General features: G+C 39.1%; 2 protein-coding genes across 9 annotated transcripts in view; both read left to right on the plus strand.

Moving 5' to 3' along the window:
- The window catches only part of pygmb (phosphorylase, glycogen, muscle b), a 61317-nt gene extending 46877 nt beyond the window's left edge, over positions 1-14440 (plus strand). The window contains exons 13-20 of the mRNA XM_051900702.1: positions 8304-8405; positions 8507-8654; positions 9005-9063; positions 9146-9287; positions 9381-9588; positions 9842-9976; positions 10108-10174; positions 10814-14440. Of these exons, the coding sequence (XP_051756662.1) occupies positions 8304-8405; positions 8507-8654; positions 9005-9063; positions 9146-9287; positions 9381-9588; positions 9842-9976; positions 10108-10174; positions 10814-10963 (1011 nt within the window). The 3' untranslated portion in view covers positions 10964-14440. The remainder of the gene's footprint in view (positions 1-8303; positions 8406-8506; positions 8655-9004; positions 9064-9145; positions 9288-9380; positions 9589-9841; positions 9977-10107; positions 10175-10813) is intronic.
- A 694-nt stretch (positions 14441-15134) lies between these two features.
- The window catches only part of clcn5b (chloride channel, voltage-sensitive 5b), a 50872-nt gene continuing 50287 nt past the window's right edge, over positions 15135-15719 (plus strand). For 4 of the 8 annotated variants that reach the window (XM_051900706.1, XM_051900704.1, XM_051900707.1 and 1 more), the window contains exon 1: positions 15137-15470. The gene's annotated coding sequence lies outside the window, so the exon portion shown is untranslated. Of the gene's footprint in view, positions 15471-15719 lie in introns of all 8 variants that reach the window. The other 4 variants (XR_007930957.1, XR_007930958.1, XM_051900711.1 and 1 more) reach the window with 2 other exon arrangements.

The raw sequence follows: 15719 nt of genomic DNA on the forward strand, positions 1-15719 counted from the left end.
TGGTGTTGGACCAATGGTGGTATGGGTTCTTGGATTCCCAGGCATCCTGCCAACATGTCAGCTAAAAAGGAGGCCTTGTGGTGCCTACAATCTCAGCAACAAGTGGCGCTCAGCCTGCTTGCAGAATAGAACACAAACTGTGCCAACATGTGTCCAATGACACGTGGCTTCAGCTCGTGAATGTAAACTATGTGAGCAAACTATGATCAGCTTAACAGCACTTGTTAGAAATACAATTGCTAACTAGAAGGAGGCTAATTTAACCATAAGAGCCTACAATCAAAGTTATATGCAATATAGCTTTTAACAAGATCACCAAAAAGGGAGCTAATAGAAACCAGCTTTCCTCAAAAAGTGGTTCTATACTACCCTGAGTATGCAATCCAACAGGTGATGCACTCAGTAACACCAATAAACCTACTAATGAGGAATATTAGGTCACCAATGTCACCAATAGCGGCTACGTGAAAAAGCCTGCTATTATGAGATCAGGTGCTAACCTGTGGCAGCATAAGTAAGCTCACATATAATGTAGGGCAAAAGTCTAGAACTTTAAAGCAAACACAATGCTTTGATGTATATGCTATTTCCAAAGAGGAAAATAATTTTCTCCCAACAGATTCTCAAAACTGTACTGAGCCATAGAGGACGGATGCTAAACACTAGCAACATCAACTCAAACTTGATTAAAGAAAACAAGTAGCTCAGAGGAAAAAACACATTTTCCATAGCATAAAAGTTCTAGAAAGTGGGGCCTAGCACACACAGCATGACTTATCTACGCAAAGATAAGGGCCTACCACCTGAGATAACAGCATCAGGAAGTCTAAAAACAGTCTACAACCTAGCTGTTAAACTCAACAATTGCACCTACATAACAAGGGGATAATGGGCATACAGTCTAACAACTCCCTCGGGAGGAGGCCAGAACTAGGAACTATACAACCTGACAAGGGATAGTATACATAGGGTTATATGTAAATAACACACCTAACCTGGCTCTAGCCTGGCCGCTAAGCTACGGGCCTAGTGAGGCCTGGGCTTCACCTCCAAATCTCATGGATAAGAGAAAGAAAGCGAAGCTCCAAGCAAACAATGTCAGGCGGCCGATTAAGGCCGACCTAAACATACATACTAACTGAAGTGACGAGTGCTAACTCAAACTACTCTAGAAAGCAGCAGATGAGAAGCTACTCTAAACAACAGGTGGCTAAAAGGCGGCCATTTTGTGGCCTGCACAATATATATTCTAGCCAGTCTATCAACTTCAGTTTGCCCAAAAAACCCCTACTTTTTCCTGACTACATGCTCAGAAAACTATACAGGAAAATAAGGTCTTATTTTAAACACATAAAATATAGACCCTCCTGCGGCTCAAAGACCGAAGACTCCTAATGCTCCTTTTTACGTAAAAGGATGGAATCTAAGATTCTTTTAAGCCTAAAAGATCATCTCACTATCAAACAGAAATAGCGGGCTGACAGAAATAATCACTATGGGCCCGGCCATCAGTCTGACCATAAGAAGCATCTGAGCATGATTTATGTTTATATATACACATGCATATAAATATATATATATATACACACATATATATATACAGTGGGTACGGAAAGTATTCAGACCCCCTTAAATTTTTCACTCTTTGTTATATTGCAGCCATTTGCTAAAATCATTTAAGTTCATTTTTTTTCCCTCATTAATGTACACACAGCACCCCATATTGACAGAAAAACACAGAATTGTTGACATTTTTGCAGATTTCTTAAAAAAGAAAAACTGAAATATCACATGGTCCTAAGTATTCAGACCCTTTGCTCAGTATTTAGTAGAAGCACCCTTTTGAACTAATACAGCCATGAGTCTTTATGGGAAAGATGCAACAAGTTTTTCACACCTGGATTTGGGGATCCTCTGCCATTCCTCCTTGCAGATCCTCTCCAGTTCTGTCAGGTTGGATGGTAAACGTTGGTGGACAGCCATTTTTAGGTCTCTCCAGAGATGCTCAATTGGGTTTAAGTCAGGGCTCTGGCTGGGCCATTCAAGAACAGTCACGGAGTTGTTGTGAAGCCACTCCTTCATTATTTTAGCTGTGTGCTTAGGGTCATTGTCTTGTTGGAAGGTAAACCTTCGGCCCAGTCTGAGGTCCTGAGCACTCTGGAGAAGGTTTTCGTCCAGGATATCCCTGTACTTGGCCGCATTCATCTTTCCCTCGATTGCAACCAGTCGTCCTGTCCCTGCAGCTGAAAAACACCTCCACAGCATGATGCTGCCACCACCATGCTTCACTGTTGGGACTGTATTGGACAGGTGATGAGCAGTGCCTGGTTTTCTCCACACATACCGCTTAGAATTAAGGCCAAAAAGTTCTATCTTGGTCTCATCAGACCAGAGAATCTTATTTCTCACCATCTTGGAGTCCTTCAGGTGTTTTTTCATGTGTCTTGCACCGAGGAGAGGCTTCCGTCGGGCCACTCTGCCATAAAGCCCCGACTGGTGGAGGGCTGCAGTGATGGTTGACTTTCTACAACTTTCTCCCATCTCCCGACTGCATCTCTGGAGCTCAGCCACAGTGATCTTTGGGTTGTTCTTTATCTCTCTCACCAAGGCTCTTCTCCCCCGATAGCTCAGTTTGGCCAGACGGCCAGCTCTAGGAAGGGTTCTGGTCGTCCCAAACATCTTCCATTTAAGGATTATGGAGGCCACTGTGCTCTTAGGAACCTTAAGTGCAGCAGAAATTTTTTTGTAACCTTGGCCAGATCTGTGCCTTGCCACAATTCTGTCTCTGAGCTCTTCAGGCAGTTCCTTTGACCTCATGATTCTCATTTGCTCTGACATGCACTGTGAGCTGTAAGGTCTTATATATACAGGTGTGTGGCTTTCCTAATCAAGTCCAATCAGTATAATCAAACACAGCTGGACTCAAATAAAGGTGTAGAACCATCTCAAGGATGATCAGAAGAAATGGACAGCACCTGAGTTAAATATATGAGTGTCACAGCAAAGGGCTCTGAATACTTAGGACCATGTGATATTTCAGTTTTTCTTTTTTAATAAATCTGAAAAAATGTCAACAATTCTGTGTTTTTCTGTCAATATGGGGTGCTGTGTGTACATTAATGAGGAAAAAAAATTAACTTAAATGATTTTAGCAAATGGCTGCAATATAACAAAGAGTGAAAAATGTAAGGGGGTCTGAATACTTTCCGTACCCACTGTATATACATATATACAGGAGGTGAAAGAAGAAGAGGAGAGGGTAGATATAAATTGCCCTATGTAGCTGGGGAATCGATTACAAACGCAACAGTGTTTACAATCGATCGCCCATTCTTCCTCCTCCCATCTGTCTGGGTTCAGATACAAATCTTGATGGCTAGGGGTTTTTCCATGCCCTCCCGATCTCAAATGCGGAGATCAGAAAGGAATGGAGAGTCATGGAAGCTGCAGTATTCATGGACAGAAAGAAACCGCTCGTCGAGCCATCCGCACACGGCCCCTTTCTTAACGCGCTCTCACGGCCGCCGAAAAGCGCGTCCCAAAAACACAGCAGCTCCGTCATACACAACAGCCAGAGGAGCGCTCGTAGCCGGACGCGATGACGTCGAACACGAACGTCCTCGTCATCCAGTCATCTTCGTCAGCCCCGGGGGAGTTGAGAGAGAATACAACTTTCTCAAACTTCCCAACGAGCTCACCTGCGAGCCCTATGATTGCAGCCGCCGCTATGCCTTCGCACAAACGGGGCTAGAATCACCAGGCACAGATGCAGACAACTCTTCCCTCGGGAAGAGTGCCAAACGAGAACGGAGCATCCCGATAGGGAGATGCTCACAGTAAACAACAGAAAAACAAACAGCCAGCGCCCTCAAGCACTGTCTATGCGCGCTCCTCTCCAGACAGAAAACGCCCAGAAAATGTGTATATCCTGGGACACGGATAAACACACTCTCTTGAACGTTTGTAAGGCAGAATCCCTTACCGGAGTCGATATAGTCGTGATCAGACAGAACAGGACTGAAAGACGACGAGATGCTGACTGTTTCTCCAGGCGCTCCTTTATACTCCGGGTCGCGCCATATTACGTCATAGGCTGTCACCGGCCAATAGGGATTGGAGTTGTTGGATAGTTTGCGTTCAGACACCGGGTCACGTGTGACGTTCCCCATTGCGTAATCAACGCAGAGTTGAAGTTCCCTTTCGAAAGGGAACATGTAAGTAACATGTCTGCCACTTCTGTTCTGACCAACTGAGAAAAAAAGCATTACAATCGCGCTGCCAATGGTGATTAAATCTAACGATCGCTTAGCTTGGATCACGTCAAACTGTGCAAATTATTATTATTGTTATACTTTGTTCTCAAATTGTTAATGTTAACATCAGCATTGCGTGACTATGTGTATTTAGTGTGTATTAGCGTTACCTCTAGATTTCAATTTCTGTAGCCACTCCGCAGTCCGAAGTCTTTTGTTTTTGACTACGGGTTAATCTCCAGTTGTCACTGATGATTGTTATTTGGTCATTTCTGGATTACAATCCACCATCAAAATGACAAGTTTGATTAAAGCTGCAAGCAGCAATGAAAGGGCTCTCGCAAGGAAAACAGAGCACGGTGGGCAATATGCATTTAAGTATATAAATATAGGAGGACTATGTCAGTGATTTGTATTTGCCACACTTCCTGTTGCCAGTGGGTGGCGCTATTACTATAACTGAATATCGTCATGTAGATGAGTTCAGGGCAGGACTCTTTTCAAACATGTGAAGTTTGGGGCAGATTGGACATTGTATGCCTGAGTTACAACAACTTTTGTGGCGTTAATCGCATACATTAGCACTTAGCCAAGTGTTGCATGATTTAACATGTTTCTAGCATGTTTGGTACTTCATGGCATATTTAAATGTCTTTCAGGGAGTGAATTACAGTGTAAAGCATGCCATTTCCTGTTGCCAGCAGATGGCGCTATGACTAACTGAATATTTACATGTAGATGTCTTCAGGCTAGGATTCTTATCAGACGTGTGAGGTTTGGGCAGAAATTGTATTATTATAGGGAGATGAGAGGGTCTGTATCTCTTACCATTGGAGAAAGCGTAACGGCCAACTTGGATCACGTGTGGCACCTCTCAGCCTATCGTGTCATGGCAGTGACGTCAGTGCCTGCCGTTCAAAGTTTTATGACAGTCTAGTTTACATATATCAGTTTTTTGTGGATTAGCGCGCTGGTCTTGTGAAAAAATGTTCTATATTTTGGGCCCGAGCACCGGTGGTGCGAGGACCCTATTGGAATTGCTCCGTTTCTTATTAGGGCCCAAGCCACTGGTGGCGTAGGACCCTCTTGGTCCCCTAAGGATTATTACTAGGGCCCAAGCCCAAAGGGCGAAGGCTCTATTGTTTTCTTTAGGATTATTAGGGCCCAAGCCACTGGTGGCGCAGGGCTCTCTTGATCCCCTAAGGATTATTATTATTAGGGCCCAAGCCCTTTAATGGGCGAAGACCCTATTGTTTTCTTTAGGCTCAATCATTAAAACGAATATTAAAGTTTGATGCGTTGCCAAATCGGGTAAAAATAAGAGGGTGATCTCAAAGCATATTGAAAGTAACACACTTCCTGCTGCCAGTTGGTGGCGCTGTAACTTTGACTTACAATAGTCATATTCACGTGATCAGCCTTGTACAATGAATTTTGTATCAAAATCAATTAATGTATGCAGAAGTTGTAACATTTCCTGTTCCCCTTTTCTCGAGATAAATTTGTTGCCTTGCCACGGCCAAACCGTTTGAGATATCAAAAATCTGCTTGCAATTTAGCATCGATTTAGCATCATCAATGTCTTGACTTCATGCTGACCGAGTTTGGTGGTGATCGGATTAATCGCCTAGGAGGAGTATGTCAAGAGCATGCGTTTTTCGAACAACCAGTAATCGCTGACTTCCAGTTGAGCCACCATATAACTTAGAGCACGAAAGTTGTTAGGTCCAATGAGGTCTGTTATGGGTATCTGAATTAGTCGAGGCAAAATGGCTCGATAGCGCCACCTACAAAATTTCAACAAAGTGCCCCTCACGCTACGTTTCACGTACAGGTATAAAATTCGGTACACACATGTAACAGCCCAATCCCTACAAAAAAGTATAAATCTAAAAAAAATCTAAAAACCAAAAGGAAGTCAGATATTTTTAATTAACTTTGCAAAATTTGTGCAGTTTTTGCCATTCCCATACGTCGTACTTTAATGAACTCCTCCTACAGCTTTAATAAGATCAACGTCATATTGGGTCAGTCTAATCTAAAGGCCTTTACAACGTTAAATTGCGAAGATCTAGAGTTTTCGCCGAAGAACGTGTCTGTGGCGGACTGACAAACTTCGATGTTTTGCCATGAAAGAGGAAGTTGTTGTAACTCGGGTATACAATGTTGCATCTGCCCTAAACTTTACATGTTCGATAATAGTCCTGGCCTGAAGACATCTACATGGCAATATTCAGTGACAGTCATAGCACCACCTGCGGGCAACAGGAAATGTCATGTTTTACATTGTGATTACCTCCTCATGGAGATTTAGCCAGAACCACATCATATATGGTCAGTCTAATCTTAAGGCCTTAGTGACATTAAATTGCAAAGATCTTGAGTTTTCGTTGAAGGGCGTGTCCGTGGCGGCCTGACAAAATCTAATGTTTCGCCATGAAGGAGGATGCTGTTGTAACTTAAGGCATACAGTGTCCGATCTGCCCCAAACTTCACATGTGTGATAAGAGTCCTGGCCTGAAGACATCTATATGCCAATATTCAGTTAGTCATAGCGCCACCTGCTGGCAACAGGAAATGGCATGCTTTACACTGTAATTCACTCCCAAAAACACATTTCAATATGCCACGAAGTACCAAACATACTAGAAACAAGTTAAATCATGAAACACTTGACTAAGTGCTAATGTATGCGATTAACGGAAGTTGTTGTAACTCAGGCATGCAATGTCCAATCTGCTCCAAACTTCACATATTTGATAATAGTCCTGACCTGAATACACGTACATCGCAATATTCAGTTACGGTCAAAGCGCCACCTGCTGGCAGCAGGAATTGTGGCACTTTGAAATGACTTTGCCGTAATTCTCCTGCATTTACTCGCTTACATGCATGTCGCCCACTGTTCACTGTTTTCCTAAGCCCACCGGGTGGCGGTGAGCAGGGGTGCGAGGTCCCTTTCATCACTGCTTGCAGCTTTAATTGGTGTTATATTGCTAGTAAACGTACAGTATGACTGCATTGTTTGTGGAATGTGCTTTACTGAGCGAAAAAAAAAAAAAAAAAAAAAAAAGAGCATGAATATGTCTATTAGCCTTTTTCACAAGAATCGGAAATCACGTGGCGCAGGGTAAACTTAGTTCCACTTTGGTCTGCGGCTATTAGATTAATATGCTCTTTTTTCAAATATCGCTTCTTACCTTTTCTGTTTTGTCTGTTTTCCAAGTTGCTGTTTTATAATCTACGAAGAAATTACCCTGCTTGTATCACCGTACGACGAACATTATATAATTAATTATATAATTAACATTAACATTAACATTAAAAAATTAAACTCCCAATATATGCTTCAATGCGGGATAAAAAGTCGTGAGAGATACATAATATCGTTGTGAGTTAATGCGTTAAAAATATATAGTATGTATTAATCTCGCATTACATCCCGCATTCAAGCATATGTTATAACTAATCCTGAGCGATTAAAATGATTAAACTAAGATGTAATTAATTTCCAAGACCACACTGTACACAACTACTGGGGGGGGGGCAGACATTACGGAGTCTTCATGGGTGAAGGGTTGAAAGAGTAAATTTTACAATTGTGTGTTTGATCAATTCAGATGCTACACCTCACACCATCAGTGCTCGGGCCCTAATTATTCCAGCTGCTGTGAGAAAAGGCTATAAATGATCTGCTACCAGCAGCATCTCACATGCCATATAGCCTACTAGCTGGGACTCCTTCTTCATGTAAACAGAGGTGACGTAATGACGCAAAGACGAACGGCTGCATGCTTGAATTTCCTGCGGAAACCCATTTACCCATATTATAAAACATTATTACAAGTTTACCGTTGTGAATCAGACTAAGGTAAGGAGATAGTTTTGAAAACTGGCTGGTTATGTACTTGCTCACAAATTGATTTTGGATCATTTTTAACCAAAAAAAGTTACGGACTGCAGCTTTTTGTAAGTTGTATTCCAAGCCCTCGAAAGCCAATCAAGAGTCATTATTGACCAAAAAAATCGTTGTCTTATGTTAATCGTTAGAGAATTGGAGAGGACTACATCCACGACCTGGGCCAGCTGAAGAAACTCTTGAAATTTGTGGATGATGATGCTTTAATTCGAGACATTGCCAAAGTCAAACAGGTGAGACAGAATCCACTTTCAAAGTGAAATTTAGTGCAAAAATCATTCTATATGAGAATGATGAACATTACATGGTATATCAATTGCTTTGTTGCTTTCAGGAGAATAAAATGAAATTCGCAGTGCATCTAGAGGAACAATATAAGGTAAAGATTAACCCAAACTCCTTGTTTGATGTCCAAGTGAAGAGGATCCATGAATACAAAAGGCAGCTGTTAAACTGTCTGCACATCATCACCCTCTACAACCGTAAGTTTCTCTTGAAACAGCTAAATATTTCTCTAGTTTTACAAGCTTCGAAACCAACCAGTGCATATCTAGCATGCTACTGGAGCATATTTTTATTTTAGTAGGCAGCATACAGTATACTGTTCAGAAAGTATTCCTTTCCCAAGATAGCCTACACCGAAAAACATTTGGTGTAGGATTTACTTTGAAACAATCTTCACTCAGAAATTGCTAGTAAATTTCACAAATAATTACAAAGAAACGGCAAGTAACATTAAATTAAATATAATATTTTGAAGTGGAAAGACTGATATAGTATTTTCTTGTAAAACGTGTGCTGTGTACTTAACTTTACTATTTTGTCTGATCAGTCATCAAGAAGGAGCCTAACAAGGCCTGGACTCCAAGGACAATTATGATTGGAGGAAAGGTGAGAATGATCACTTCACTGACCAGTCCGATCTGTTCTACTAAAATCTGAATGCTAATTGGTTAAATCATGCATCTTCAAGGCTGCCCCCGGGTATCACACAGCTAAGATGATCATCAAACTGATCACGGCAATTGGAGAAGTGGTAAACAATGATAGTGTGGTGGGAGATCGTCTGAAAGTCATCTTCCTTGAGAACTACAGGGTTACACTGGCTGAGAAAGGTAGCATGCAAACTTTTATTATTGGATCAGCTCCTTGTCTTATTTATTCACTCACACTTCTCAATCTGCTTGCTTCTTTCTCTCTTTTTACAGTCATCCCTGCGGCTGACCTGTCCGAGCAGATATCCACAGCAGGAACAGAAGCTTCTGGAACAGGCAACATGAAGTTCATGCTGAATGGAGCTTTGACCATCGGCACCATGGATGGGGCTAATGTGGAGATGGCTGAAGAGGCGGGAGAAGAGAACCTCTTCATCTTTGGCATGAGAGTTAAGGATGTGGAAGCTTTGGATAAGAAAGGGTGACAACATTAGCTTCAATTAACAATTTGTCTGAATAGCATTTTTAATTTTTTTTTTTAGTGCATTCGTTTATTAATATTTACAAAAGTTTGTCCATTTAAATGTATTTTATTAAAACATCATCCACTTAAATAGAGATTAGCAAAATAAGGAGGAAATTAAAATTATAGTGTTGTTCATTTTTTATACTAACAGAAAGGTTACAAATGAGAGTATACAGTGTTGCTTAACTTAATTGAAGTTTATTTCCAGATACGATGCCATGGAGTATTATAACCGCATTCCAGAACTGAAACAAGTCATGGATCAGATTTCTGAAGGATTCTTTAGTCCTGGAGAGCCTGATCAGTTTAAAGACATTGTCAAGATGCTGATGCACCATGACAGGTAAGAAAACAGAAAATCCTAATGATGTCACACTTTTTCTTGGATAACATAGTCCTTTTACATTCTCTTTCTCACACTGAAAAGAGAATGTAATACTGATCATATAAATTACATTTTGGTTGTGATTGCAGGTTCAAGGTGTTTGCTGACTATGAAGACTACATTAAATGTCAGCAGAAAGTTAGCGCCCTGTATAAGGTTTGTATTAAAACAACATGATATTGTTTGACGACACTAATGTTTCAGGTCAGTAGGTCATGTTGGGTCAGTAATATTTTTCTTCTTTTATTTAACAATGATGTATAAAATGTTTAGAAGTTACAGTAAAGATATTTAAAATGTTACAAAAGATTTCTATTTCAAATAAATGTTGTTCTTTTAATCTTTCTATTCATCAAAAAATGTATCATGCTTTTGACAAAAATATTAAGCAGCACAACTGTTTTCAACATTGATATTAAAAATGTATATATATAAATGCAGCCTTGATGAACAGAAGATACTTTTTTCCAAAACATTAAAAAATCTTACAGCCCCCAAACTTTTAAACGGTAGTTTATGTGAACAAGATGAGTGAATAATACTTTGGTCTATTTTTCCTGAAGAAGAAGACTAGATTTTAAATGTGTATATGTGCTACCATTTTATTAGGACTACACTAGCATATCATTTTACATTCAAAATAGCTGTTCCATCAGTTTATTTGGAAATATGTGATACGATTCACCTCAAAATGTATAGATGGAAATAGTGCTTAACATTCATTGTTCTTAAAGGCCTTTAAACAACAGAAACACACTGACTTGAAGTTTGTTCCTCTTCCTGATTCTGAAACAGAATACTAAAGAATGGACCAAGATGGTCATCCACAACATTGCTGGTTGTGGAAAATTTTCCAGTGACCGCACCATCAGCCAGTATGCCCGTGAGATCTGGGGCATGGAGCCTAGTCTGGAGAAGATAGCAGCCCCAGACGACCCCCGCTAAGTCGTTCCACAATATCAAAATCTTTCATTGTTGTAGCTGTTCTCACATTCAAATTATTTACCATTATGAAGATGTATAAAAGTGATTTTAACATTGACATGTCATAAGAGATGTTATTCCATCTTGCCGTCAGACAGCCAGAATGCCTCACACACGCTGTTCTCTGCATCTCTGCTCCAGTGACGAGCTGTCAGCGCATCTACCTTTGTGGCATGTTTATATACAGTATATGTTGGTGTAAGAATGTTAGTTTTCTTGTGAAGTATTATGAAAAGGTCTGATGTATTTGTCTCTCCATGCCAGCGGAATAGCACAGCCTCATCCTGAAGAACCAAATATACACTGTGAGCTCAAAGTATAGCAAAAACGTTTCTTTATTTTGCCAGATATCACAGCATGATGGTGACTGTTACGTAAACAATTTGAGAAACCTTTTTTGTTCTTTTTTGTGTGTTGTAGTAAAAGGTTTGAATTGAGAATTTTAGACTGATTATTTAAAACGCTTTTGCTATATTTCAGTTTCTGACAGGCAGTTATCGCATGAGCAGTTTGGGCTTTGATGACTTTGAATATGGCACAATTACAGCCATAATAACCTATGTAAAATTCCTGCTGGACATGTCTGTCACAAACTCTGACTGCTTGAAACTACCTGCTTTAACCATATGAGTGTTGTTTGTGTATATTTATGTCTAACTGCCTGTCTCTCATTGGCCTGTTGGTGCTCATGACTTGTTCTTCCACCCACAGAACTCCTCACTTTAGCACTTTAGATATGATCTGTCACTTTTGTTCTCAAGAAGCGTTGTACTATAGCTCTCATCGTAACTCTGTTTTTCACACCACACAAAATAAGACCTGCACGAATGATGCCCTTACGGAACAAAAATATATGGGAATATACTGCAAAATATAATGCAATATATGACATAATACATTTCCATATATGGGAAACTAGTGCTCATATTTTTTTTAATAAACTGCAATATATGCATTGACCATACAGGTGCTGGTCATATAATTAGAATATCATCAAAAAGTTCATTTTTTTATTATAAATTATTTTTAAAAATGAAACTTTCATATATTCTAGATTCCCTACATGTAAAGTAAAACATTTCAAAAGGTTTTTTTTTAAATTTTGATGATTAGAGCGTACAGCTAATGAAAGTCCAAAATCCAGTATTTCAAAATATTAGAATATTTCCTAAGATCAATCAAAAAATGGATTTGCAAAACAGAAAAGTTCAAGTTCTTTAAAGTATGTTCTTTTGTGCACTCAATACTTGATCGGCAGGACACATTACAGCAAATGACTTGCTCCTAGCACAAATTACTGCATCAGTGAAGTGTGGCATGGAAGTGATCAGCCTGTGGCACTGCTGAGGCACTATTGAGCCTTCAGATCATCTGTATATTGTTGGATCGACTGTTTCTCATCTTTCTCTTGAAAATATCCCATAGATTCAGGTCAGGCATATTGGCTGGCCAATAAAGCACAGTAATATCATGGTCAGCAAACCACTTGGAAGTGGTTTTTGCACTGTGGGCAGATGCTAAAGTCCTGCTGGAAAAGGAAATCAGCATCTCCATAAAGCTTGTCAGCAGATGGAAGCATAAAGTGCTCCAAAATCTCCTGGAAGATGGCTGCATTGACTTTGCACTTGATAAAACACAATGGACCAACACCAGCAGACGTCACGGCCCCCCCAAATCATTACTGACTTCAGAAACTTCACACTAGACTTCAAGCAGCTTGGATTCTGTGCCTCTCCAGTCTTCCTTCAGACTCTGGGACCATGATTTCAACATGAAATGCAAAATTTACTTTTATCTGAAAAGAGGACTTTCGACCACTGTTCACTGTCCAGTTCTTTTTCTCCTTAGCCCAGGTAAGATGCTTCTGACGTTGTCTCTGGTTCAGAAGTGGCTTGGTAGTCCTTTTCCTGAAGATGTCTGAGTGTGGTGACTCTTGATGCGCTGACTCCGGCTTCATTCTACTCATTGTGAAGCTCTCCCAAGTGTTTGAATCGGCTTTACTTGACAGTATTCTCAAGCTTGCGGTCATCCCTGTTGCTTGTGCACCTTTGCCTACCCAATTTCTTCCTTCCAGTAAACTTTGCATTTAATATGCTTTGATACATCACTCTGTAAACAGCCACCCCATTCAGTAATGACCTTCTGTGACTTACTCTCTTTGTGGAGGGTGTCAATGATTGTCTCCTGGACCATTGCCAAGTCAGCAGTCTTCCCCATTAGTGTGGTTTCAAAGAACAAAAGATACCCGGAATTTATACTGTAGGGATGGTCATTTAATGAAACTCAAATGTAAATATTCTAATATTTTGAGATACTGGATTTTGGACTTTCATTAGCTGTACGCTCTAATCAACAAATTTAAAAAAAAAAAAAAAAACTTTTGAAATGTTTTACTTTACATGTAGGGAATCTAGAATATATGAAAGTTTCATTTTTAAAAATAATTTACAATAAAAAAATGAACTTTTTCACGATATTCTAATTATATGAACAGCACCTGTATATGGCTACATATTGAAATATAAAATATTTAGAAATGAAGACAAAAATAGCATTACATGTAATATTCATAAATTTTTATCCTTTATTTTGTATATCTGTTGCACATATTTTGGAATTTAAAAGGTTTTCTGGTATGAGTTTTTGGGGTTACCATTGTGCTGAAGAGTAGAGCCTGTGGTTAATATGTTTATATCGCATGAGTAAATATATCTGCAATATATTACACATGCAGTAGCCTACCATATCTCATCACATATAAATCTATATATTATGAAGTGTATTACTGAATATAAAATTACGTACATTGTGATATATATTAGTAAATATATGAAAAGCGGCAATTCCTTATGTACTATTCAATATATTCTAATATATTTACACAATATATTATTCTGTATATTTTCAAATATACTGTTATATCATTTAATATATTGATTATTCATATATAGGGAAATATATTTTCTTTCCGTAAGGGTGGGCCCCTGTAGCAAACTTTGCTTTGAGTCCAGTGAGGTAGCAAAACTAATATACCACTGAAGTGTGATTCTCCATACTTGCCAGGCTGCATTCAAGACCCTGAAATGTATTTACTCGAGACTTGTATACTTAGAATAGGAAACGAATCATTGCTTCTGATTTGCTGAAGTGGCTATTTAGCTGACAATACTTTAAATCGGCAATTAAACTAGAATTAAACCGAATTCCTGGTTTAGTGATAATGGAATAGGATTTTAACTCTGGTTCCTGCTCACCCCTACATAGACTTACAACCTAACCTGCAACTTTTGTTAACAGCTCCAGCAATCTGATGGAAACCCAAAGTTCTTTGTTCTCTCTGAATGTTTTGCCCGTATTGTGGGTGACAACGCACACAAAACAGTCCTGCTGATACCCTTAAAAAGAGACAAAATAAGAAATAAAAGATGAAGAAATTAATCGCTGTTTCTGCTTTTTGCAAGTATTGTTTTGTTGGTTTTACATGTGACTTCATAGAGAACGGTTAATATACACCATTGTTAAAAGCTGTTGGTCAGTAAGATATTTAAAATGTTAAAAAAGTGTATTTTGCTCAACAAGGATGCATTTATTTGATCAAAAATACAGTATAACTATAATGTTGTGAAATATTATTGCAATTTAAATAACCAGTTTCTACTTGAATGCATTTTAACATGTAATTTATTACTGTGATGTCACAGCTGAATTTTCAGAATCATTACTGGTCTCCACTTCCACATGATCCTTTAGAAATCATTCTAATATGCTGATTTGCTGCGCAAGAAACATTTCTTATTATCAAAGTTGAAACTGATACATTTTTTCAGCATTATTTGATGGATATAAAGATCAAAAGTTTTTTTTTTTCTTGTCTTAACTGTCACCTTTGATCAATTGAATGCATCCTTGCAAAATAAAAGAATTTCTAAAAGAAATCTGATATACGTAAGTGAATGGGTATAATTATATGCATTGTAACCAGCCATCATTTTTAAATTCAGTTGCAGTTCATTCAAATAGTTTTTAAATTATTTATCGCTCAAATACTATGAGGTCATATAACTGAATGTATAATTAATCATACAAAAATTAGGAAAAAATGAGCCAAGACATTGGGTGGCGCTATTGACCTCCAAACAGTTCACCTTTTTTTGAGGAAGGAAACCTTTCTTGAGCTAAAACCACTAAGCGATGTATCGGTATATGGACAGACCCCCTGCCACTTCAGACTTTATCCCACTCGAAAGGTCCGTGTGATTGGACTGAAGACATCCGTGGTCAGAAGGCTGTGAGATGCTTTTGCCGGGTAAACTGTGACTGACCAGTTGACGGAACTGGCAGACATCTGGGGAAGATTACGTCGGCATTGTTTAACCGAGGAACTTTAAAATCCTGATCACAAGACTTGGCGCCTTAAAGTCCAGTAACTTACTAACAAATAGCGACTACTACGCAAAGAACGAAAGAGGTATGTATCAAAATGTTTTGTTCGGATCCAGTCAACTGAATCATTTGGACTGGTTAAATCGTTCAAAAGAACAAATTAGCGTCGATTTAAAAGTGACAGATAACAGACAAATGACAGCTGTGTTTAAATGAGGTAAAACGTCTGTGGGAAAAGTGTTATCTGCTACTTAAACTGATCAAATAGAGGACATAAACTTGGTCACTTTATTGCTCTAGCTCTACAATAATTGACATTGTGTGGTGACTACAA

Source organism: Ctenopharyngodon idella, chromosome 7 (genome assembly GCF_019924925.1).
Source record: "Ctenopharyngodon idella isolate HZGC_01 chromosome 7, HZGC01, whole genome shotgun sequence".
NCBI lineage: Eukaryota > Metazoa > Chordata > Actinopteri > Cypriniformes > Xenocyprididae > Ctenopharyngodon > Ctenopharyngodon idella.